A 27,036-nucleotide genomic window follows, 5' to 3' on the forward strand; every position below is an offset into this window, starting at 1 on the left:
CAGTTTCTCCAACTTGCTTTATTTTAACTGATCTTAAGATTTGAGGCCTACTGGTTAGACATTTTGTAGAATATCCCCTAAGTTGTGGCTGTCTGATGTTCCTCTCATGGTTAGACTCATTTTTTGGGTTCTTGGGAGAAAGATCGTAGAAGTAACTGGCACTCTCATTACAACTATCTGTATGACAACAGTACTGATGTGGGTATTTCACTGGAGAATGTATCGGGAACCAAGAGCTAGATGCCAGGTAAACTACTTTAATTTTGTAGGCCGGTGCAGTGGCTCACCTGGCTAATCTTCCACCCGTGGCGTCGGCACCCCGGGCTCTAGTCCCGGTTGCTCCTCTTCCAGTCCAGCTCTCTGCTGTGGTCTGGGAGGGCAGCAGAGGATGGCCCAAGTGCTTGGGTCCCTGCACCCGCATGGGAGACTGGGAGGAAGTACCCGGCTCCTGGCTTCGGACTGGCGCAGCGCCGGCCATGGTGGCCATTAGGGGAGTGAACCAGTGGAAGGAAGACCTTTCTGTCTCTCTTTCACTGTCTATAACTCTCTCTCTGTCTCTCTCACTAACTCTGCCTGGCAAAAAAAAAAAAAAAATTTTTTTTTGTAAAGAGTTTCTTCCCTGATTTCAAAGATTCACAGTGAAAATTTAGAAATGACAGGGGAAGGGGTAGAAAATAAAAACCACTCAATTGATTTTGGTGTCTATTTTCCAGTCTTTAAAAATTCATATATTATTTTATAAAGCTGAGATCAAGTAAGCCTGCTCTTCTGTTGCTATTCTCCGATATACACTTTTTACACTAAATATTTAATGGCTGCCTAGTAATGGCAGCACTGGATGGAACTGGTAGAATCTTATCGCTAATTCCCTACTGTTTCAGGTAAAAAAGTAATTCTAAAAGCTGATAATTATCTTCATGTTAAGAATCACAAGCACTTAAACCTTTGGATAAAATAATTAAGAACATAGTCCATAAGCTCTAATGTGTGTACCAACGGAAGTATATGCACACTCTTTTTTTTTGGGTGGGGAGCTATTCCAGGAATATTGACAACTCAGTATTAGGAAAGCTGTGATGAGGATTCACCATTTGAAAGGATCAGGATAGAAAAGTTACATTTTTATTGTTCTTACTGAAAGTTATCTTAAAAAATTCTAAATCCATAAAAATCCTTAAACAAAGATGAAATTACAAAGGAAAATACAATGGATCTCCATGATCAAGCTTCAATAATTATTTATTGGCTTTTTGCTTAACTTGCTTCATATTTTCTCCCCACTAAAATTTCCTTGATTTTTATGGAAATGTTTTACTCAAATTAGGATCCAAAAAAACTCTAAGTATTACATTTGGTTGGTATATATCTTTTTTTTTCTTTAAAAAAGATTTATTTATTTGAAAGGCAGAGTTGCATAGAGAGGAGAGAGACAGAGAGATCTTCCATTCACTGGTTCACTCTCATGGCTACAATGGCTTGGGCTGGGCCAGGCTGAAGCGAGGAGCAAGAGCTTCTTCTGGGTCTCCCACATGGTTACAGGGGCCCATGCACTTGGGCCATCCATTCTCTGCTGCTTTCTCAGGTACATTAGCAGGGAGCGGGATCAGAAGTGGGGTAACTGGAACTCAAACCAGTGCCATAAATTGCAGGTGGTGCTTCACCCATTACACCACAATGTCAACCCTGGTAAATATCTTAAATCTCTTCTGATCTACACTAAGTCTTTCCTGCAATGTCCTCATGCTGTGGATATGCCTTGTAGAATTCCTCACATTGTGGAATGCACTGATGACTTTCTGATGATACAGTTCATCAAGTTCCTCCCTCTCTTGTATTTCTTGTAAACTGCTAGTGGACCTAGAGAAAAGAGTCTTCATCTCAACACTATGGACACTTTGGGCCAGATAATTCTTAAGCAGTGGGGCCGTTCTGGGCATTGTAGGTTGTCTAGCAGTGTTCCTGGCTCCTACCCACTTGAAGCTCATAGTACCCTCTCTCTCAGCTGTGATAAACAGTAATGCCCTAAAGGATACCTTTACAAATATTTTTCAAAGACATACAGATGACTTTCAAAATCCATGATGCTATATCTGCGGTCATACAAATCATTTGCTTCCAAGTTTAAATCAGTTTCTTAACAATCTAATCGTTAAACACCAATGCTGGTTTATGGGACTACTGAAACTTATGAAGCTTGGTGCAGTTTACTACAGCGAGAACCTGAAATACCCAGTTTCAGCTAAAGTATTTCCATTCCATTGTTGTAATTAACAGCATGCATGGACTGCCTCGGCCGCTGTCCCCACTGTGGGAGCGCCGCTCCAGGCCTCCCTTGCTGGACTGTCTCCTCATTTCCGCGGGTCACTGTCCCCGTGCTTCTGCCTGCTCAGAGTTCTTCAGCACTGTGACTGCAGGCTGGCCACTCTGCTTTTAGAATGCTCCTTCTCATAAAGCAAGGAAATAAACTGGTTTGAAATGATATTTTCACTCACAAAACAAACGACAAAACAATAATGCCCCTAGAGATTGGCAAATGTCCTCTGAGGAGGCAAAATTCAGTGATTTAGAAGATTCATTAAACACAAGGTCAGAGTTTAAAAAATATATACTTCATGGTTACAGCTGTGTATCTCCTACTACCACACTTCAGGATGTACTGAGACCAGGCTGACAATACCTAAACCCAATATATAGTCTTAATAAGACTTCTTTCTAAAATCGGGTAGATGGATAATTCTTCAGCATGATAAACTGTACATATCTCAACCACAAACTAATATAAGGCTTAATGAAGAAATGCCAGAAGCATTTCTATCAAGCCCAAGAACAAAACAAGGTTGCTGACTTTCCCCACTATTATTCAGTGTTGTAGAGGTATTAACCAGTACAACGAGACAAGAAACAAAAAAAGAGGTATAAATATCATAGAGGAAGGGGTGAGAACAACATCTGCAGATAATAGTTCTATAACTAGATAATGCAACAGAAATGAAAAACTGGCACAAATAATAAGATAAGTCTATAAAAACATAAAGCCAACATTCTGTATGGGTCAAGAAGCTTCCTATATACAACAACAACATTAAAATGCTGGGAGGAAGGAAAGGACACAACTTATAATGGCAATGGGAAAAGAAACCCTATGTACGAGTATGCACAATAAAGACGTGTATGTGGTGGGGAGGAGGCAGACATTGCTTTGCACAGTTCTGTTATGCACAAATTTCAGTTACCCTGGCTTCAATGCCAGCAGTCCTCCAACAGCATGATTCAAATTGCAGTTACTGTGATAGGTATACTAACTGTGAATAACTGTATAGTCAAAACTTCATTGTTTGCTCTCTAGCTCCCTGCTAAAACAGAGGTGCATCATGATCAATGACCAATCATTTTACTCCTTTCAAAGTCTGTCAGTGAGTGCTCATTGTGCTTCTTGTTCACACAGACAGCAAAGCTTATAGTTCTGTTGCCTCTTTGTCTCCCAGTGATAAACCCACAAGACATTTTACAAAAATGGACAGTGAAAAGGAGGGGAAATTTGTACACAAAATGCAAGTGCTACAAAAAACCAAGAAACGGTATCACTGGAAGCAAAATTAGACACAAATGCAAATGGATTTACAGAACAAATAGTTGACCGTAGGGATGCTGCTCCTGCAGCCACTGAAGAACAGCATTTTCAGCCTTTGGGTCTTTCTAAGGCTGAACTCAGTGAAACAAATGAAGTTATGTGCTTTCCAGAGATAACTTACACTGGCAAAAATTTCACATGAAAGGAATTCTTGGAGATATTTCCTGATACCAAACAGCAAAAATGTTGAAAAATGCTGAAAGCTGATCCATTCTTACAAAGGACAGCTGACAATTTGCCAAGACATAGTAAGGATGCTTATTCCAAACTGTAAGAGATAACACATTTTAATTCTCCAAATTTTTAAGTTTGAAATCACAGGTGCCATGGTCTGAATGTATGTGTTTGTGGCCCCTGCAATTCCTATTTTGGAATGTAATTCCTAAGGTGACAGTATGAAGAGGTGGAGCATTTGGGAAGTAACTAAACTATGAGAGGGTAGACCCTGTGAATGGGGTTAGTACCTTTACACTGGCCTATTTTCCCATGTGAGTACTAAAATAAATTTATCTTTTAATCCTATTTCCACAAAATATACTTTAAAAAATTTATTTACTTGAAAGGCAGAGTGACACAAAGAGGGAGATCTTCCATTTGTTGGTTCACTTTCCAAATGCCAGCAACAGCCAGGTCTGGGCCAGGCTGAAGCCTGGAGTCCGACGCTCCACCTGGGTCTCCTACATGACTGGCAGGGGCTGAAGCACTTGAGCCATCATCTGCTGCCTCCCAGGATGCATCAGCAGGAAGCTGAATCAGAAATCACTGTAGCCAGGCACCTGATGGGGAATGCAGGTGTCCCAGTGGTAGCTTGTCTTGCTGTGCCACAACACCTGCCCTTCCACAGATGTTCTGAAGTACTTTTATACACACACACACACACACACAAAACAAGAAATGTGCAGACTAATATAAATGAAGAAACTTTAACATACAGAATAGATGACTTAAAGGAATAAAAAAGTCTATATAAAGTTGTTAATTCTTTCTAATTAATCTAGAAACTTAACATGACCCCAATATAAATAATAATTACGTTAAGAGTAAACTAAGCAAGTGTTTATTTTAATACACAAGTGGTTGCTAAAAATTTTAATACACAAGTGGTTGCTAAAATTCTTATGTGCCTACACATATCACTCATTCAAAACAAATAAAAAAATTGAACTACCCACAAAATCTACTTATCTCCAATTCCTTACCACCACTTTTCCTATAGATTTGGTTTAATCTGCATACATAACAGAAAAAAAGTTGTCATGTAAGAGTGGTATAAGGTACACACAGACTTAAAAAAACAATAGTAAACACTGTATATGACATCTGCTAAAACTCATTACTACTACCTTAAGAGCTCTGGGTGTTCCTCAAGATCACATATTCCTTTCTCCCCAACAGAGGAACAATTTTCCAATTTCATATTGTGTGATTTGTTTTTCAGTCCTATCTCTGTGTATCCCTAAGGTAACTGTTTGTATGTTTTTGAGTGCATAAATACAAGCATACTTCATGCATTCTTCTGTGACCTGCTTCTTGCTTCTGAGATTCATTTATGTTAACAGGTACAGCTTATTTCCCTTACAAGGTACTCGATTTCGATTTTTTTTGCTTCTGTAGTTTCTCAATTTCCCTGACAGAAACTGCAGAGGTAAAATATTTAGAAGTTGTTTTAATATTTATCCAATGCTTTAGTTGCTGTCATTGGGAGAGTAGTTCAGGTTATCTAGTCTACTATGTTGTCTGACACAGGCGCCCCCTGCTAACAGATATAACTTACATTCTTTGTACCAAAAAGGAATACAGAGGTAAGCACAAAGACAAATTTTAAAATATTACTTGCATAATTTCCCAAATTTTTAAATGTACATGTGCAGATTTCATGCAAAGTAGAATCATACTACAGATTTTTAATCATATTTTTGAAAATGTCCCATGAGTACTTTTCAAGTTGAAAATTATACATTTTTTTTTTTTAAAGGCAGAGTGGACAGTTGGTTCGCCCTCCAATGGCCCCCACGGGTGGCGCACTGCGGCCGGCGCACCGCGCTGATCCGAAGGCAGGAGCCAGGTGCTTCTCCTGGTTTCCCATGGGGTGCAGGGCCCAAGCACTTGGGCCATCCTCCACTGCACTCCCTGGCCACAGCAGAGAGCTGGCCTGGAAGAGGGGCAACCGGGACAGAATCCGGCGCCCCGACCGGGACTAGAACCCGGTGTGCCGGCGCCACTAGGCAGAGGATTAGCCTATTGAGCAGTGGCGCTAAAATTATACATTTTCAATGGGCTATAATGCTCCATTCTACAAAAGTAGAATAAATTAACCACTAGTTACGGTTAGAATGTTTTTGACCATTTGTGCAGTGTTGATCGTTTTTAGAATAAAGTCTATTTTCCTCCAGAACATTTAGGAACAACAAAGGAAAAATGGACACTCTCAGGTAGGATACAGACATCACCAATACACCTGTAGAGAGGCTCCCTGTGTGCCCCACCTTTGCCTCTTTTCCCCACTAGTTAAGAATATTCCTGGATTGCGGGACACAGCCATTTTTAAGGTTTTGAGCTGTCAGAGTTTACTAAATCAGAGAGAAACGAGTCAAGAGGAAACAAGTACATTCGAATTAATAATGGATACTGATGTAACAGTGCTAATCCCAATGCTAACAACCAGTGACTTCAGACCCAGAACTTCAGGGGAGAAAATCACGCTGGTGAAAACTTCCCTATTTCTTTGGTCTGGGTCTTGACTTGGTTAGTCTCTAGGTCTGATCCAATTAGGGACAACTGCTTTGAGGGGTTAGCTGGAAGAAACTGGATATCCTACAAGATTTGGGGTGACTTGAGTTTGAATGTATACAAAGATTTCAACAGAAGCTTCCCAATAGGTTCTTCCTATGCTTTTAAAGGAATGATAACCCAGAGAAATACACTTCAAATTTTGTGATAAACCTGAAAAGGCCATTGTGAAAAAACAAACTCCTTCAATTAATTCATTCAAAAACACAAAAAACAAAAAAACCCCATACTTTTGCTCTCCAAATTATACTATCTGCTAAACTGATTTTCCTGAAAACAAATTTGAACTTCTCATAGACTGAGTTCTTCCCCAAGCCAACACCACTGACTTGAGTCATCACACCCACCAATGAAAAGAAACTTGAGACTCACTGTGGTGGAAGGGATAGTATAAGACTTCTAAGGGTGGGTCATAAAAAGCAATAAAGTTTTTGCCTATCTCTTACCTAAGAAGCTTTTTATTTGGCAATTTCAGGAGAAAAAAATCATGTTATGTGTTCCATTGAAGCTCAGCCAGCATTAGCTACCAGAGAGTAGATGAGAAAGTCCTAGTGCCTGCACCCCCGGCTATCTAAGTCACCTCCAGCCTCCAAGCTTCCCTGCTGAGGCCCCAGATTGTATGGGCTAGAGGCAAGACATCGTCCAAATTGCTAGTCCAGATCTCCACAGTATACTGAAATAGCTACTATTTCACACCACTGAGCTGGGGGCAGCCTGTCATCCACTTCATGGTGTACCCCTGGCGTAGCTGAGATAAGCAGGATGGCATGGCACTAGCAGCAAGGATTCAAGACCTGGTCCTGCCACTTGTGAGACCATCTCCTACAGCCCTGTCTCCACATCCAAGGCTGTGTGAGGATCCAGTGAACTGACATGTACCTAGTACTCACCACACTGCCTGGCCCACAAAAGGTGGTCTCGAGAATGTCAGCCATTATTATCCTTTCTTACATGTTTATACAGAAGCCATGTAATCAACGATGGACCATACTGACAAGCAATCTTGTCATTCTAAAATGTCACTCCTGCTGCCAAAACCTTTCTGCAATTTTTTTTCTGTGATTTTTCTCTCAGTTTTTGTGCCCTATGAGAAACCCAAGCTCACAAAAATACAGAGTAGTTTTGCCCCAGTTGATGTGTCATCCCTGAAAATCAGCAAACATTTCTTTCTTCTGCACCATCTTCTACTTTACTCATCATTCTTGAACCAAAAACAAAAACACCAGTTTCAAAGTACAAAGACAAAAAATTCCTAACCACAAAGAAAAAGATTAAAAAACTTGTCTATGTTAAAACCAGAGATTTCTGTTCATTAAGACATCACTGAGAGCAGAAAGTCACAGTTTAGAAGACATCAGCAGTATATACAACAAATACTTGCATTCAGAATATATAAAGAACTCCTGTAAATCAGTAAGAAAAAGGAAGACAGTCCAATAAAGAAATGGACCATAGGCCACAGGCAAATGAAAAGATGCTTAACTTCATAAATTATCAGGGAAACACTAACTCAAACACAAACTACAATAACACTATTACACACCTACCGGAATGATCAAAATTAAAGACTGAAAATACAAAGTGTTGGTAAGGATATGAATCAGTACAAACATTTCACAAAAATGTTGATACTATCTACCAAGGCTGAACGCCCATGTTCAGTTACCCAAAAATCCTATTCCTAGGTATAAATCCAATGGAAATGGACTCACTTTACATCTGCACAAAAAATGTTAAAAATGACATTACTGATAATGAGGAGGAAAACTCAGTAATTATCCAAATATGAACTGACAGTAGAATAAATAAATAAATTGTGGTATAGTCTTATAATGGAATACTATCTAGCAATGAGATATATTAGTGCTACATTACTATACACACAGAAAAAAGTGATGTTGAGAGAAAAAAAAAACATAAAAAAGAACATATACTGTGTGATTCCGCCTCTATTTAGTTAAAAACAGGTAAAACTAACATGATGCTAGAAGTTAAGACAATGGTTACAAGAAATGGGTAAGATATGGTTAAGGATGAGAAGGCCCAAGAAGGGACTAGCAGTGGTTTATTCATTAAAACAAGAGTTCAAGGGGCTAGCATTTTGGCATAGCAGGTAAAGCCATCTCATACGGGCACCAATTTGTGTCCCAGATGCTCCACTTTGGTTCCAGCTCCCTATTAATGGCCTGAAAAAAGCAGTGGAAGATTGCCCAAATGTCTGGGCCCCTGCCACCCATGTGAGAGACTTGCAAGAACCTCCTGGCTCTGGCCCGGTCTAGCCCTGGCCACTGTGGCCATGGTTGGCCCGGTCCAGCCCTGGCCACTGTGGCCATCTGAAGAGTGAACCAGCTGATGGAAGATCTCTCCCTCTCTCTCCCTGCCTTTCTTCTTCTAAAAACAAACAAACAAACCCACAAACCAAGAATTTGATTTATGATCATTCATCAAGCTGTACATTTATGATTTACGTACTTTTTAGGATATATGCTAACCTCAATTAAAAAGTCTATTTTAAAAACTCAGAGAAGGAAAGAGAGAGGAAGAAGGAGGGAGACATTTAAGAGATGTAACATACAAATGAATTGTTTGGCTCTTGATTCCTGACATGAACAAACTAAAGGTATAGTCTAGAACATTTAAAGAACATTTAGGTAGGTCACCTATTTAGGGAAGAAAAGGTACAGTAACACCACTATACATTTATTTTCAATAATAAACTAAACTTATACAGTAAGAGCCATTATATAGAAGACAAGTTGAGGTACACAGGTAACTGTCAACATTTACAGAGCACCTACTATGTGCCAGCAATGTGCAGAGTATGTTAGTCCAAAGCCCGTGCACTTCCCTCCATGGTCGTCTCTGGCAACCAGCTAGTTTCACAACCCAAGTAATCAATACGCTTGTGTTTCTATGGGAAAACGGGCTCCATGCCATATGATTAGGAGAGAATTGGTAACCTCAAGACAATGTTTTGTTCTCTCATTTTGTTCTCTACAAAAATGGTATCAGGGGATGAAAATCAGGGCAATTCTAGTACTGGAATATTGAAGTAATCGATGAAAACCTAGTATTTGAAAATTCTGAATGAAATCTTTCACTGAAAGTTTGAAGTCAATGTTACAAATATCAGGTACAACAACTGGCATGTGGTTTACATTGCATAAAAACAAAGTTAGCTGCACTTGGCAGGGACTGTGTTAATGATGATGTGTTTTCATCTTTCTCTGTCCTTACACAGGAACGGAAAACAGCTCTCCTTCTGCAGTAAGGAGTTTCTGAGATGACTTACAACTTCCTGAGCAAGAGGAGGGAACCAGGCCCTTCCAAGCACCATGTAACATTCTGGCGCCTCATAAATACATTCTCATTCAATCTTCAAAGGCCTTATGATGCAGGCAGCATTTTCCTGTTTCATTGGGAAGGGAGGGTTAGCTTGGAATAACATCCCTGTGGTCTCCAACTGGGCACACGAAGAGTGTGATCCATACTTGGGATACTAAAGCAAGGCTCCTCAAGACACTGCAGTGCCTCCAAAGCAGCCAGATATGGCATGGGGACCTCAGCAGTGAAAATATTTCCGCCTTGTAAAAGAAGGTTTGCCTGTCTACACAGGAACAGAACTGTTTTCCTTTGCCTCCCAAATGAGAGGAGGTCAACAGTCTTTTCTTTTTTGGTTAGTCAATAAATTATTGGGAAGGAATGAGGACAAATAACCATTAGCTACCATTGACTGGCTACTTATTATATGCTAGTACCTCCTATGGCATAGGCATTTCCTCTGAACCTCAGCATCTTAATTATCCTCATTTTGCAATTGACAAAACCAAGCATAGAGAGGTAAAGAGTTTACCCAGGGTCATAAAATACCATACATGAGTTCTCAGATTCAATACCAGGACTATTTGTTCCCATGAAATTATTGCCCAGACCACAAAAATGGGTTCAGTGAAGAATTGAAATGACAACATAAGAGCAAAGGCATGAGAAAGGAACCGGTACTGCCATGGCAGAAAAATCTATTACATAACAGACAAGGTAAAATACAAAACGAATCTTCTGTGCTCTTGTGCAAAAATTAGAAGCTGTGCAACAAGGTATCTTTGCTGTGTAAGAATTCATCACTGCTACTTGTGAGCATGCTTCTTAACAAAATGTAGAGATTCAAAATGCAAAGGGTACGGACTATGAGAAAGCGAGCCAAGCCCAAAGGCTGACCTTAAGTGTACCAGGCGACAACATGGAATGAAACAAATGTGAAATAAGCCAGAAAAACTACTGTGATCCTCAGAGTAAATCAATCATTAAGAAGGCTGTGCTTCTCCTGCCTCAGAATCAACCCTTGGGACATTCGGATCTGACTAAAAGGTCCATGAGAGTCTCACAGGCATGGAAAGCCATGACATGTTGGCAAAAAACAATCTAAATGAAAGATCCTGGTGAACAAGACCCCAGCAGAAGGAACAGGCCAGCAAGGAGAGAGGCGCCTTTCTCTGAAGGGAGGAAGGAACCTCCACTGTGATACGGCCTTGACTAAACAAATTCAGAGTTGGTGAACTCAAGGGGCTTCCATAGCCTAGACAGCTCATAGCAAGAGTCTCGGGTGATTACTGACATCATAAACAAGAGTGCCAATTGTTAAATCAACAATGGGAGTCACTGGGTTCATGCTCCCCATGTAGGATCTCTGTCCTTAATGTGTTTAACTATGAAACTCAAAAACAACACTACTAGTCGAACAACACCCTATGCCTGGTTCGGTTGTGTGAGTGCAGCCTGTTGAAATTCCTGCTTAGTATATACTAAGTTGATCTTCAATATATGAAGGTAATTGAAAATGAAACGTGATGAAGGGCGGGATGGGAGAGGGAGTGGGAGAGGGGAGGGGGAGGGCCACTGGAGGGAGGGAGGTTGGGGGGGGGAGCCACACAATACAAAAGTTGCATTTTATATTCTACTTAAAACTATTGGTTGAACTCTGTAATTAATACACAATTACTCTTAGGTGTTTAATTAATGCTATAACTAGTACTCAAATAGTATTTTACACTTTGTGTTTCTGTGTGGGAGCAGGAGCAAAATGTGGAAATCTTTACTTAATATACGCTAAATTGATCTGTATATAAAGATAATTGAAAATTAATCTTGATGTGAAGGGAAGGGGAGAGGGAGTGGGAGAGGGGAGCGTTGTGGGTGGGAGGGAAGTTACGAGGGGAAGGAAGCTATTGTAATTCATAAGCTGTACTTTGGAAATTTATGCTCATTAAATAAAAAAAAAGTATTCAATTCAAAAAAAAAAGAAGGCTGTGCTTACTATCTTAGCTTATGGCAAACAGTATTTGACAAAGAAGAGCAACTCCTAGAAACAGACAGGAATAGAATGTGCCACGTAATACTCTGAAGACTGTAAATGATATGAAGACAAAGGAGGATGTATATTTAAGTATCTGAAGAAAGTTAACTGGAGAGTCACGAGATTAGAAAACAAGACTTTGGAGACATTACATGAAGCAGAATATCACAGGATGTTGCCCATTATTGGGAAGTTCCTAGCACAACTGCAGCCAATCATATGAGTCTGTGAATTCTTTGAAAACATAAGAAAACATCACTAAGACACCAAAAGCTATCAAAACAGGCTTTTAAGCAGAAAAAGTCATCTACTCTGGTAGATGTGAAGCCCTTCTTTATAGAACCATTAACCTCTTTAATAAACTTGGCATAACTATATACAGGTTGATTTTTACAATCCCTTAGAATCAGAAGTGTTTTGGATTATTTATTTTTTTGAATATCTGCATATATACAACAAGGTACCCTGAAGATGGATGGGACCGAAGACCAAATTCATTTATGTTTTATATATACCTGATATGTATAGCTTGAAGGTAATTATTTAAAAAGTTTATTTTTATTTATTTGGATGGCAGAGAAAGAATGAGAGAGAGAAGGAGAGTGTTAGATGCTATCTTCCATCTGCTGGTTAACTTCCTAAACACCTACAATAGCTGGAGCTGGAGCCAGGCAGAAGCCAGCAGTCAAGAACTCCGTCTGGGTCTCCCAGGTGGGTGGCAGAGACTACAAGTACTTGAGCCATCGCCTGTTGGCACCAGGGTGCACATTAGCAGGGAGCTGGGTTGGAAGTTAGAAGTGGGATTTGAACCCAGACACACTGAAATGGGACGTGGATGTTCCAACTGTCAGCTTAGCATGCTGCATCACAGTACCTGCCTCAGAAGGTAATTTTGCACAGTATTTTTAGCGTGCCTGTGTTCTGACCATGGAATATTTCACTCGTGGCTTCCTGCTGCTGCTCAGAAAGTTTCAGAATTTGGAGAATTTAAACTTTTAGATTTTCATATTGGGATGCTCAACCTGCATTTGAGAGTTTACTTGTTCACTGTTTGTTGACATGGTCTATGACAGCAAAGATCATGCCTTTTTGTTATGACTATAGTGCAAGAGCCCAGGCCAACTCCTGGCATAGAACATTTGCTCAATAAATGCTTCTCAATGAACAAGCTAATGCTCTAGTTCTAGATCTATAGGAATTTGTTATGGTTATGTCATTAAATTCAAGAATAAAGATGCCAAAATGTAAAGGCAAAATCTCATTTAGGTAAACTAACATTCCATTTCCATGATGTCTTCCTAAACTTTCCCAGAGGAAATCATGAACTTGGACAAATGTTGTCACAGCTGTCTTTCCTCATCCAGAGTTTCTGGCTCTGAGTTCCTGTTAACAATGGCCTTTATATACTCTGGAGGAAAAAAAAAAATCTTAATGATCCCAGTTTTGAAAATATTCAGGAAAAAAAAGACAAAGAGGCAAGGTTGAAAATTTACCACAGAGCTACAACACTTTGCAAACACATGCCTGTCTGAAGAGTGACTATCAGTAAGTCTCCTTAGCAAATTCAGCATGAATGAAATATTTAAAATCATATACAGACAGCGCCAAACTACAGGCACAAATCATGACCTTTTATCATACAGTCTGTCTGGCTTTCATTTAGATAATACAACAGGTTTTCCACAGTCACCTGTGTCATACCTATAAAACCTGGGGAGACAGCTAAACGTGAAACAAGTTTTGACAGGGAAGGCGAAAGAGTTCATGACCACAGCCTAGAACTACTAGTCACAGAGACTGGCTTAGGAACATGATGATTCACCATGGCTACAAGTAGAGCAAACTGTGTGACACCTGGATAAACTGTTTGCAAAATGTCTGCATCTTAACTATATATATATCTATATCTACATCTATATCTATATAAACAACAGTTTATCTTCAAGAAGAAAATTTCATTTTAGAAAAAAAAGACTTCTATTTATCAGATGATTTTTGATTGAGAATTCTTGTATTTTCTGAAAAAAGATTAGAACTAAACTTTATGAAAAATCATATAACAACATTAAATGATCTTATTCTACACAAAAGCTTAATTTTCAAAAACAGTATATTTCATGGGGAATTTTATTGCTTTTAAGTTTTAAGGATTTTTTGCTGGAAATAATAGTACCAAACCACCAAATTACTGCAATGTACTCTGAAGTACAGAAAATTGCTATGGTAATTTAGACCTAGAAGAAATGAAAACCCAAAACTGATAGGAACATCTTCCTATATTTCTTCTAGACAAAAATGCTTATTGTATTGAGACTCAAGCTTAGGGCTCATATTCCTTAACAAGCTAAAGAAGACTTATGAAGGAAGGCGACAGCGCTGTAGCGTAGCAGGTAAAGCTGCCACTTGTAGTGTCGGCATCCCAAATGGGCACCGGTTCGAGTCCAGCTGGTTCACTTCCGATCCAGCTTTCTGGTATAGCCTGGGAAAGCAGAAGATGGCCCAAGTGCTTGGGCCCTGCACTCGAGCGGGAGACCGGGAGAAGCTCCTGGCTCTGGATTGGCCAGCTCTGGCCATTGCAGCCATTTGGGGAGTAAATCAGCGGATGGAAGACCTCTCTCTCTCTCTCTCTGCCTTTCAGATAAATAAATCTTCAAAAAAAAAAAAAAAAAGGCAAAAAAAAGAACTTATGAAACCACTTTCTTATGAAAAAATTTCTTAGCTTTTAACCTGCATTTCAACAATCACAATGAACTTCTAATTATTTCTATTTTATTTATTACAAAATATTTTCATTCAGATATTTAATATTCTAGGATCATCACACTTACCTGTATGGCTTATCAGAGTTATGGATTCGTCTGTGGTTTCTGACGCCAACATATGTTGTACTTGTATAATCGCATACATCACATCTATACTGTTTCTGGACTGAAGACTTATTCCCTAGACAAAGTATTTCAAAGTTTTAGAGGCATGCTTTGATAACATTCAAAAGACAGCATTTACATGTCATTGTAAATGAATACCACACACAATTAACATTTCAATCAAAGTTTTGTCACTGTTTAAATTTAACAAGTGTGAAGTGGCTCTATTGGTTCTACATCCAGCCTCCTAGCAGACAGAAACTGAACATCATTAGACCTGGAAACACAGATAAGCCTGGTATGGTTTCTGCACAACCTTGTACAAAATTCCAACGAATACTGAACTAGCTTTCAGCTGCCCTGACTGCATAGCAGCTAAATTAACCAGGTAAATACTGTTGATTTGAAAGGTGCTAGTCTAACTAATATTGGATATATTGTTTTAAGGAAACATTAATTTGCCAACAAACTTATTTACTACTATAATCTGATATTATCAAGTGAGCCATGAAGCATATAAAACAAACTCAATATAAAAAGCTTAAAGGTTTCACCTTGTGGGTTTCCTTGGTTTACAACTAAACGTCAGCTGGAGAGGAAAAGCAACTGCAAAACATTAAGTGCTCCTAATGTAGTATAATTATACCCCGTAAAAAGCAGGCTTCAGGGGCAAAGGTTAGGACTAACATGAATATGCAGCTCTCTGAAATGCAGGAAACAGGCTCCCTCTGTGGTAACAGGGCTTTGGAATTCAAGTGTGACAATACAAGTTGAGTGATTTGATCATATGGAGCTATTTCCTGAAGACATTGGATGTTTTATTTATTTTTCTGTTAGCAGAAAGTCCACAGGCTGTTCCATGCTGACTGCTTTATATTCAGAAACAAAGCAAACATGGAAGCTCACGAGCAAGGCTGGATAGGGAGCACTGTGTCTCCCCTGGCAAGAAGAAAGCTTAGGTAGAACACAGAGCACGTGGTGCACAAAAGTAAAATTACAGGCACAAAAGAAAACCCACACTGAAATTTCAACAAAGAAAATCCTTAAGTTAAATTTAAGCTTTCTAAAATTGAAATTTTCTTTTGCTAATAAGTACTGCCAGGCAGAACAAAATGACCTAATTTCCTGGTATAAATCTATAACATTAATATACACACTAATCATAATTATAATCTAAGTAGTGCTCTTAATTGGTAGGTTAAAAACTTGGACTTGATTATAAATGGCACTGTTCCAAATACAGTTTAAAAAAAACCCTGAAAAAGTGAAGTGTGAAATATTGGATAATGGTTTTGTGTGAGAAATATTACAGATCAATGACAACTAATAAAACTGACAGATGGAAAAACTTAATATAGCACAGAATTAGAGCCTGTGCCACTCCAAGCAACTGTTTCCAATGGAAAGAAGACTGGATTTTAAGTTCAAAAACTTGGGCTTAGTCCTTGCTCTGCCACTTACTATCAACATGATCATGGGTAAGTCCTCCTCCTCCTCCTCGAGGTCAGTTTTCTCATCCACACAATGGAAACAACAGACCCTCATGGCATAGTTCCCTAAGTCCTGTTGCTTCTCTTCACCATGATCTGTATGCTGCGGCCCTATCACTAAGCTGCAAGTTCCCCAGGGGCAAGGATCTTCCTGTTTTGTTTAGATTGGATCCCAGGTGCTTGGCAAAGCTAGGCTTCTGGGAAAGAATAATTAACTTTTCCCAAGAAACACCGGATGAAAGTGCTTTGCCAGGCAGCTGTATTACAGCACCATTGTGGTTTGCCGACACCCAGCAGTCCAGTTGTCTTCTTTACTGGGTTCCTCAAGGGCAGGGACTCCCTTCAATCCTACTGCTGTCACCTACTAAGTACAGTCTCCAGTTCAAGAGAGGCATGCTCTGCCTTTTAGCCGAAGGACCATCAGAAACACAATTACAAGGGACTTCAGACTGGCAAACACGTCTGAAGATATCTGCTTGTGCTATCATAACACACAGACACTGGGGACCACAGGGCTCACATCTCCCTTCTTGTTTAATAAGTTTATTAAAGGATTAAAGAAGTTTTATAAAATGCGAATTATTTTTATCTTCCAAGCTAAAAATTTGTTCTTTGGTCTGTCAACAAGATTTAAAAATACCTAATACATGCAACTTATTTATTTTTAAAATTTATTTTAGAGGCAGAGAAACAGAGACAGAGCTTCCATCTGCTGGTTCACTTCCTAAATGCCCACAACAGACCCCTGCCCGGGACCTGGCAACTCCATCCAGGGCTCCCATGTGGGTGGCAGGAACTCACTCCAGCTGCCTCCCAAGATGTACACTCGCAGCCAGAGCTGGGTGTTGACCCAGGCACTCTGAGGTGGGATGTAGGCATCTGAACTGCTAGGCCAAACAGCTGACCCCAAATATTTAATACTGAATTAATGAAGTAGCCATCTGGATGCAAGTATGCAGGAAGATATAAGCTATCTGTGTTCTCTCCCAGTAGAGAGAAAAGCAACTGGAGCAAAGGAGGGAGGCATGGCAGACATTTAAGTCCACACATTTACCCTGAGTATGTCCACCAGAAAGGATGCAGTGAAACAGTATCCGGGGGGCAGACACTAATACTCTAGTTTGAACTGGTTATTTTAATTTTGAGCTGACGTTCTAATCTTTTTATTAAAACTGAGTATTAATCTGTTAACCCATTGGGGCAGTTTTAAATGTTTGTGTTTTCAGATGGTGCTAGAAAAGATACATTCCAAAACCGGTATTAACTGCAGGTGGTGCTACTGAGCAGCACTTCCTTTATTCCTTCATTAGGGATTTATGGTTCAATCATTTCTAATGTTATAATGTCTCTTTTAAAGGGGCTATGGAAACATAATGAATTAAAATAAAAGGAGGCGTTTAGGGCTATTTTGTAAAAAGGAAACAAAACTGTTTTAGCTCAGCCATCTATCGCAGAAACAGATGCTGTGTCATAAACTCCTTTTGTTTTGGAGAGTTTTACAGGGATGGCATCTGTTTGACAAGAGAATTTTGGTGCTACAGTGGTGTCAAAATCAGTTCTTTCAGAAACATTCCAGAACTGGTTATGCTTTCTGGGGTATAATTTAATGAAACATTATGGTGAAACATTTTACTCTGCAGTTGTTTCTAACTTTAATTCTTAGGAAATCTACAAAGGAAAGTCACCCCAGTATGTTTTATTTCCCATAAACACTATGTGCCACACTTGAGACATTTAAAGTATATCAATTTCAGTGAGCCGATGCAAGAAAGCACAGCTCATTACACTTCATCCCTAATTCTCCGGATGTGGCATCCGCCTTCTCAGGAAACTCTAATTAAATCTTTTGATTCTAATATTCCTAGTACTACCTAACTAGTACATAAAAAGATTGAGTTTTTTTTTTTTAAATACTGCCAATGAAATCTAAGTAGTCATCCGTGGGTAAGAGAAAGATCACAGCAGGAAGCCTAGCTAAAGTCCGAGGCGGGGCCTCTGTGTGCAGAGGCTTCTCCTCAGGTCAGCTGACGCTGGGAGGGAGAGAAGGTTGGCCTTTGGGAGGCGGCGTCTCTGGCTCAGCTGTTACCACACATTTCTACTGGACTCGACCTACATGTGAAAGCTGAGCCCTTACTACTCTAACACTCCTTTTTTAGGGCCTGGTAATAATTCACTTAATCGACTACTTGGAATTGCCTCAAGAACAGAGATAACATTCATTCACATTTATAGTATAAAAAGACTACATGCTTTGAAAATAACTAAGGACATCTTTAATTTCACATGCTAATTACCGCGGCCTGCTATAAAAAAGTGCAGATACCTTCCTGAACACATTTTCCATCAGTTGTCTCACTGGAAACTCTCAGCTCATTAGAAGATGTTATTGACAAGGTGTCTGGAAGGCTGTGTTGCTCTCTCTCATGATTCCTCAGTTGACTCTAAACAATTGAGAGAAATTAGTATGTAATTTTCAATAAACACGCATGGTCCAGTTACTAGGAGGTTGTCGAAGGGGTTAATTACTCATGGCCTACTATGTAGAACATACTACCAACGTTTTAAAATCAAGTCTGTCAAAAGGCTATTTAACAAATCGGCAATTTCTAGAACTACACTAGGGACATCACAATTTCATCAAAGAGGCAGTTTTCCTCTTTGTATTCTCTGGAAGGAAGTCGCCACTCACTTACAATGTGCTTATGCAGCTGCTTATGTTTACTAAGCCAGTGGCAGGCCCAGACAAGGAAACAGCAGTGTTTAGAATAATGCAGCATTCTCACAAAAACAGATCCAGGCAGTAATCACTGGACTCCTGCTAATTTTTGTCTTTATGTATCAACTAAATGTGTAAGGCAGACCTAACTGGAACTGCTCAGGGATTTCCACCCCTACAAATCAAGGGTATAGCAGCAAAAGAAACTCCTAGAAGCTTCTGGAATTTGCCTTTGCGATCTATTTGAATGTGCTTCTTGGAATTTCATGAAAGTAATAATGCAGAACTGGATCTCAGACTCCAAGGCTCTGATCAGCTTTGTACCTCCAGCTGGACCCCAGTTCTGGGTCATCTGAGTGAAAAATTCTACCTCCTAGTTGGCCTTTTAGGATACATCTTAAAGCATTTTCAACAAGTCATTTGGACCATTAACAAAGAGTTCTATCAGTGAGTCCCAAGTTTCCCTTACAAAAGAACAGCATTTCTTATTGGGCATTGGTTTTAAGGTCAGTCCCTAGAATGAAAATTAGATGGTCAAAATAACCCTCATAAACCCCTTAAACTTTCCACTAAACGCAGCATACAAGGCTCAATTTCCACTTTACTGCCTTTCGATAAACCCAAGATAGTCCATTTTTCTTTCTGCCATGATACAAATCACTGTTGGTTGTGTAGCAGCTGAAGTGGATGACTTGCATTCTGGGGCCATGTAGGATGAGAAATACACACTGTTTGCCTTAATGATGCAGTTAAACTTGTGTTAAGTCAGATGTGTGTATGTCAACCCACACTCCCTTGCAAATGAATATCCACACTTTAAAAAAAGACACACACACTAAAACATGGAAACACGAAGTAGAGGCTGTGAAGGAGGCAGCAGACAGCAGAAATAATTCCACCGCGGGAATTCTGAAGGCCTAATCTCAGCTGTAGTACTCATTAGGGAGGGAGCCCTCTGTACAAATGATCCAACTTTTCTGGGACTCAGTTCCTTGTCTATACACCCTGGACTAGATCTACAAAGTTCCCTCCGCAAATTCTAGGCTCTTGTCAAAGATCTCACGAGCCAGTGCTTACCTTATAATGAAAAGACTCTTCACACTGCTTACACTGGTATATTCTTGTTTTGCAGTGGTTGATCATGTGGTTCTCCAAATCTTTGCTGTTGTCAGCTATGTGCTCACAGATAGGACACTGATAGGGCTGTCGCTGTCGATGGACTCGCAAGTGCTGCTTGATGTAGCCCTTGTTACCACTCGTATAGTGGCACAAGCGGCAGCGGTAGGGGCGTTCAGCATTAGGGATGTATTCTACCACATTGTTTCCTGACAAACTTACATCACTGCTGGGTTGGCACTGGGCATTGTCTTGCAACTCTTTCAAAATGTCATCATCTGAAGCATTTTGGTCTGTCCTTTCTCTCAATTTTTCAATTACGGTGAGTAAGGACATGCTGATCCCTGTCTTAACTTGCCCATCTGACAATTCCTGTCTGCCTTCCGGGAGTGCGACTAAGGCAGAGTTGCTTTGGTTAAAACTAGTTAATCCATCTGAAGAGTTTTTAAGTGGTGACATCATTTTTGAATATGCCGCCAATGTGCTATCTACTCGCCTTTGTCCGGTATCTGGATTTAAAAGGTTTATATCCCCATAGTGTCCAAGGTTGGCTCTTGTTAGCTCTGCAGCTCTTATAGGCATTGTGACAAGGGCTTCTGCAGCTAGGGAGTGTAGCCTAAGAGACTCGGAATTTGTCCTCCTGCGGCCTGGGGGAGCATTCTCATCAGTTGCCAGGCCTTTATTTATTAACTCTTCTTTCTTCTCTGGATTGCTCCAGCCTATGACCAAGCCCCCAATATCAACAGTACATTTATCGGCATGATACACATCCTCCGTGCCTTCACACTCAACTGGGATTTCGGCTGGGCTCAGGTTTTTCCTCTCTTCAATTTCAGCGTTCATGAGGAAATGTTTCTGTGAAAGGCTTTCTTCAGCACTTGGTAAACGCTCCACAATCACATTAACGTGACCTTTTTTGTTTGGGCTGCTGCTAATGATTTTCTGTGCTGATGAAAGGAGGCTATCGGCAATCAGATTCTCCTCCGTATCAGAAATCACCTCTAGCATTTCTTCCTCATTAGGGTCAAGGGTAACTGACCGACTTAGGTGTACTCTTCCTTCTGCACTCTGGTCTAAAGGAGATGGAGATGACAATGGTTCTGAGCTGCAAATCTGCACTTGTACCGATGGCCCATTGTGGATACTCAGTTCACTGTCTCCAATAGCAATGACTACAGCATCGACCCCACCAGGTGCAGCAGTCACTGAAGAACCCAGCAAGCCTAGGGGTTCATTTTCATTTTCAAAGATTGGATAGGAGCAGTCAACTTCCCCAGCGTGTTTCCAAGCATGAGTTTTCAACATTCTCTGCTGGCCACAAGTGTAACTACAAAACAAGCATCGATACATGCCATACTGTTCATACGCATACCACTTCCTCCTCCCCATTTCTGCCACGGACGCACTTTGGACAGCAGGAATTTGTGGGCTGCCCACATTTACTGGGACATCAGGAACGGTTTCGGTATTTCTTTCTATGGTTCTCTGACATAAGGAGTCGGAGGGGTTTATGCACTGCGGGGCCTTGTTTTGGGTGTGGCTGTTGGCATCATTTTCGTGGTCATTCACCACATGAGCTTCAAGTTCTTCTTGGCTTTTAGATGTGATATGGCACTCTGAGCACATCAGTATCACTTCATTCTGTTGCCCATGCTGCTTGATGTGATCTTTTAACACAGAAAAAGATGATGACAGAAACTTACAAAGGCTACACTGGTAAGACATAGCCTTCCCATCATTCTGGGCGAGATAGTCAGGGGTCAAATTTGTTTGTGACATTTCAGCCTTTTTAATATCAGCAGCAGGTGACTGGGTTACTTTAGCTGGAATCTCACACAGTTCTTGGGTTTCAAGACAGTGTGTTGTAGAACTTGAACGTGGACGTTTTTTCCCAATTAAGAGGCATTTCTGTGACTTTTCATGTTCCACTATCTTGCTTAACTTCTGGATAACATGGATTAATGGATCTGCTTTAGCTTTTCTTTGATCATCAATTTCCAATGAAGAACTGATGACACTTTCAGCAGTCAATATAGCTTCTTGTTCCCCAGTATCTGGCACCAACATTGCAACACTGCTGCCTTCTTCCATATCTAAAAAGGATAATGTACAATAGAAAGAAATACCAGGTTACAGGACAGAAACAGGTATGTAATTGAGGAAATACATGCCAGTCTCAGTGTCTAAGCCAATCTAAATATTTCCTAAGCTGAGAGCTCCATATCAATGTACCTATCTATCCCCAACATAGACTTAAATTATTTAGATTTTTTTTTTGGAATACAATCTCCTATGAAGACTGATGATGATCTTGTAATCCTTCATTATGTCTTTGGTAATGACTTTTAACAATCCTTATCTCCTTTTTTCTTCACTTTCTTTGCCTTATATATCTAGCTGGACCCAACTGACTTTTGCATAATGCCAAAACCAAAAAGCAACTTCTATTCTTTGGGGAACCACTTCAAATTAAGGTGAAACATCATTCTATAAAGCCAGTATGATTGATAAAATTCTTGAGAAACTATTTTTACACCAAATGCAACTATACTTTTATTATTAAAACTCTAAACTTTTTTTTCTCTCCAAATCTTTGGAATTGCGAAAATAAAGTCACGTAACATAGTGTAAAGGGCATAGTGAATTTTGGGAAGTAGCATGCAAAGAAACTAAATAAAAGCAATGAACTAGTTCCTTCTTTTACTTCCCTTGATTTATCTTCCTGGAGATAAACCGCAAACTATGCTGTGGTTTTTTACTAGAGGTCATATTAGTGGTTAACTATTTCTCATACCCACATGTTTGTTTTCTCTCCTGAAAGGGAAAGGCATCAGAGAAAAAAAAAATTGATAGCCCATTTGTGTATCAGGTCCAGACATGAACAGAGTCCATAGAGGGGGTTATCTGTAGGTTCTAACAATGCATTATGGCCAAGGAAGTCACCAACATAGCATACTCATAAATCTTTCTGCCTAAACCTTGAATATTCTTTATATTTCCTGGCAGTAATTTCCCTTCAAACATTTCCTTTGGCTTAAAGTGAGATTAATTTGTTGACTTGGATCACATTTTTAAGTTTAGGCTTTTTTCCAGCAACAAGTTTTGTTTTTCCACATTTTAGGTGCATTCTGGAATCTTACTCACAACATTCAATAAATGCCAACAAAATTTTTAGTGGCACTAGCTACAGACCAAAGACCATACTATTCTTAAACTTTAGTCACAGGCCCTGAATTCTTATTTTAGGTGGTGAATCACGGCTCCTCGTCCCCACATGGCTGAATCAAAATATAAGGATGCTTTGGCCCCTGCCAGGATCAGACCAAAACTATGCTGCTAAACCCCACCAGTGCACTGGTCAGCTACAGTGTCAGAGTACCCACAACATTAACTCTGGGCAGTTAGGGTTGTCTTCACTTATTTTCTTCAGGCAAACCAGCTTTCTATATGTAGGTCCACATCAGGCAAAAATTACTGGCTTCTGTGGTCCTACCTCTACCCTCCCTCCTACTCTCCCCTGTAGGGGCAGCTTTGGTCTCATCCACTGACTGCCTTTATCTACCCTTGTGGCAAGGGAATGCATTCCATAGCTATTGATATTATTATTTTGCCTCCAAAGGCCAGCTACTCTCTCCTTTAAACATCCTCTCAAAAAACTGGTTTCTTTTCATCTTTCTCAAGTAGAAAGAATCAACGTCTCTTTAACTCTCTACATCTACCTTAAGTCACTGAAGAGGAGATCAATGGGGAAAAACAATCTGTTGTGACAGAAAAACCCTTTGTGACTTCCTATGTTCCTCTAACTTGTCATAGAATTCCAGGTTTTTAAGCCAAGGGGAGTGGTAGCTCTTCATCTGACTACCCATTTCCTGTTAGGGTCATTAACTTAAGGCTTCATTCCTTTCAACTCAAATGTTAAATGCAAATTCATTTAATAACAGAAATTTCTAAACATTCAATTTTTTGGACAAGATATGATTCTATTTTAGATGTAAGGTCTTCTCTCCTATGAAATGCAACCTCTGTGTAGGCAGACGGATCACTTGGGGGCTAACACGTGAATGTTTGCTCAATAGACCTTGTATACCCAGAGGGTTACAAAGGTGACTCATGTTATCTCTCTTCTACTTAGTGACGTGATAGGAGGGAGGCAGAGAAGTGAAAACTGCTCCCCTTTGATGTTTCAGTACATACCTTAAAAAGAAAGTGAAATGAAGAGGAGGAGGAGGAGTTCATTTTACCTCAAGAAAGACTAGTACAAAAGAATCTGACAAAACATTCAGATTGGGAAAGCTGTGTGTGCTCAGGCATTAAGAGCTAATGGAAATTTGCAGCAGATGCTCCAATTTCCCCAGAACATTTATGTAAGTATCTCATTTTAGATGCTGCATACATGTGGGGATTAAGTACAGTAATGGCAACCATAAAGCAGATATGACAACATAAAATACACCAAGAAACACCTGAAAAATTAGTTGGGGCCCACATGTTAAAATCAATGCACCAGTAAAATCTCATTAAAACAAGTTTCTGTTTGAAAAAAAAAAAAAAAAGGTTACATAAACAGCTCACAATAATATACACACAGAGGGGAATTTCCTTAAAGCCAACTCTTCAAAATTTTCAAAAATTTTACTTAGACCACTAATGCAACTATCTATCAGACTGCATGGCAGGCAAAATAAAATTTGTCTGAATCACAAAGGAAAATAGGAATATAAATGCAATCCTAGTAACATAATGATTTTTTTAAAAAGATCTATTTATTTATTTCAAAGAGTTACACAGAGAAGGAGAGGCAGAGAGGAATGAACCAATGGATGGAAGGTGTCTCTCTGACTCTCCTTCTCCAGTCAGCCGCAATGGCAGGAGGTGAGTTGATCTGAAGCCAGGAGCCAGGAGCTTCCTCTGGGTCTCCCACGTGGGTGCAGAGGCCCAAGGACTTGGACCATCTTCTACTGCTTTCTCAGGCCATAGCAGAGAACTGGATTGGAAGTGGAGCAGCTGGGACTTGAACCGGCGCCCCTATGGGATGCTGGCACTGCAGGCGGAGGCTTTACCTGCTATGCCACAGCGCCAGCCTCTCAGTAATGATTACAACATGGATTACGATAATCTATATACTATCCTTGGACCCTAAGAGATCAATGTGATCACAACTTAAAAACAATAACCATGGAGGTGAGGGAGATGGGTGGGGAGAAGGTGAGAATGCAGTAAGAATGACAAATTCCGTAATGGAAGTTGACTGATGAATACCTAGAAGTTCAATGTACCATTCTTTTACACATGTGTAAATGTTTAAAAAGTCATCTGCAAGGCACAAAGTATCAAGAAAATGGGAAAATACTAAATTCACAGCACTTATAGCTTAAAATCAAATTAAATGGATTAAGACAAATACATTTAGAAGTTAAAAAGAGGGCTAGCACTGTGGTGTAGTAAGCTAAGCTGCCGCCTGCAGTGCCAGCATCCAATATGGGCATGGGTTCATGTCCCAGCTGCTCCTCTTCTGATCCAGCTCTGTGCTAATGGCCTGGGAAAATGGAGCTTTAAAATGGTCCAAGTACTTGGGTCCCTGCACCCATGTAGGAGACTCGGAAGAAGCTCTTGGCTCCTGGCTTAGGATAGGCCCAGCTCTGGCTGTTGCGGCCATTTGGGGAGCGAACCAGTGGATAGAATACCTCTCTGTCTCTCCCTCTGTCTGTAACTCTACCTTCTCAAAGAAATAAATAAAATATTAAAAAAAAAAAAAGTTAAAAAGGATGAAGTATAATCCAGCATTATGGCACAGCAGTTTGAGCCACTGCTTGTGACGCAACATCCCATATGGTTCAAGTATCTTGGCTACTCTACTTCTGACCCAGGTCCCTGCAAAGCCACCAAAAGATGATCTGAGTGCCTGGGCCCCTGCCACCCCAATAGGAGAACTGGATAGAGTTCTGCGCTCCTGGTTTTGGCCTGACCCAGTCCTTGCCATTGTGACCATTTGAGGCAAGAACCAGAGGATGGAGATTTTTCCTTCTCTCCCTTTCAAGTAAAAATATATATATATATATATATATATTTAAAATGAAGTAACAGTTTTTAAGTTTAAAATGAAGTAATGTAGCAGTGTACAAGGTAAAATAGAAAGCAATAATCTATGCATAAATCCCAACAGAGACTGAAGAGCTCCTTTTGGCTAGGAAGGTAAGCAAAGACTTCTTAAAGACATGTGCCCTGAACCCCGAAGGATGGACTCTGGGCTCACTGTATCCTCCTCCCCATTCTGCTCTGAGTCCCAGGAGGGATTACATGATTAGGCTACCCTGGTCTCTAGTTTCTGGCTGACTTATGCCAATGGAGAATCATGATGGTTCAGAGTAAGCCCACAGAGTGGGATCAGGAGATCCACTGTCCAGATTCCTTATGTCTAGATCATCTTGGACTGGCTGTGCTTCTCAGTGGAAGGCCACTTCTCGAGGCACACTCTCTACAACAATCTCCTATGACGGGTCTTCAGAAATTTCATGAAAAATTTTATGAAAAACTTATATAAGGATTTCCAAGCCTTTTTTTGTACCCAAATTAACATTTATCTTTTCATAGCATTTTTTCCTTGATTTTGTAGTTCTAGTACCTCTCTCTTTTCCTGCTGCTGCCCATTCTAGATAACTACATCATCCCTGAGATTCACCTACAATTCCAATGCCTTCATTATTAATGTCTTTGCAAATCTGAACATGCCACTTGCTTCTTTGGAATATTGTTGACACAAGGACAAGACTGACAAGGAAGGCAGCCATAACATTATTATATTTTTGGAAATGAAAATAAGCATGCTGTTTAGTGGTTAGTGAAAAGATCAGTATAGCTGAATATGAAGGCTTACGAGAAGGGAAGACTAGAGGCATTAGCAAAACAGATTTCTCATCTGGAATCTTTAGACTTAAGAACATTAGACCAAATATATCAAGTTGTGACTAATAAATAAGTAAATCAACATTGTATCCCAAAGCAGAAATGTTCTATAACCTTTCCTAGAGTTTTCTTACATTTTCCATTTCTTACATTTCCTTACATACTTTCCT

The 27,036-nt window shown here is 40.0% G+C and overlaps 1 protein-coding gene across 6 annotated transcripts in view; it reads right to left on the reverse strand.

Annotated features, from left to right (window-relative positions):
• ZNF507 (zinc finger protein 507) overlaps positions 1–27,036 on the reverse strand; it is a 38,520-nt gene that overhangs the window by 8,609 nt on the left and 2,875 nt on the right. For 3 of the 6 annotated variants that reach the window (XR_016224488.1, XM_008274579.5, XM_008274578.5), the window contains 3 exons: positions 19,925–22,056; positions 18,455–18,572; positions 14,603–14,717 (listed from right to left, as the gene is read on the reverse strand). Coding sequence is in view for 5 of the 6 variants with exons in the window: in XM_008274579.5 (XP_008272801.2) it covers positions 14,603–14,717; positions 18,455–18,572; positions 19,925–22,054 (2,363 nt within the window). In the remaining variant the exon portion in view is untranslated. Of the gene's footprint in view, positions 1–4,187; positions 4,489–14,602; positions 14,718–18,454; positions 18,573–19,924; positions 22,057–27,036 lie in introns of those variants that run through there. The other 3 variants (XM_089318732.1, XM_089318734.1, XM_089318733.1) reach the window with 3 other exon arrangements.

The sequence above is a fragment of the Oryctolagus cuniculus genome, chromosome 18, assembly GCF_051225735.1.
Source record: "Oryctolagus cuniculus isolate XC-2025 breed Fujian yellow rabbit chromosome 18, ASM5122573v1, whole genome shotgun sequence".
NCBI lineage: Eukaryota > Metazoa > Chordata > Mammalia > Lagomorpha > Leporidae > Oryctolagus > Oryctolagus cuniculus.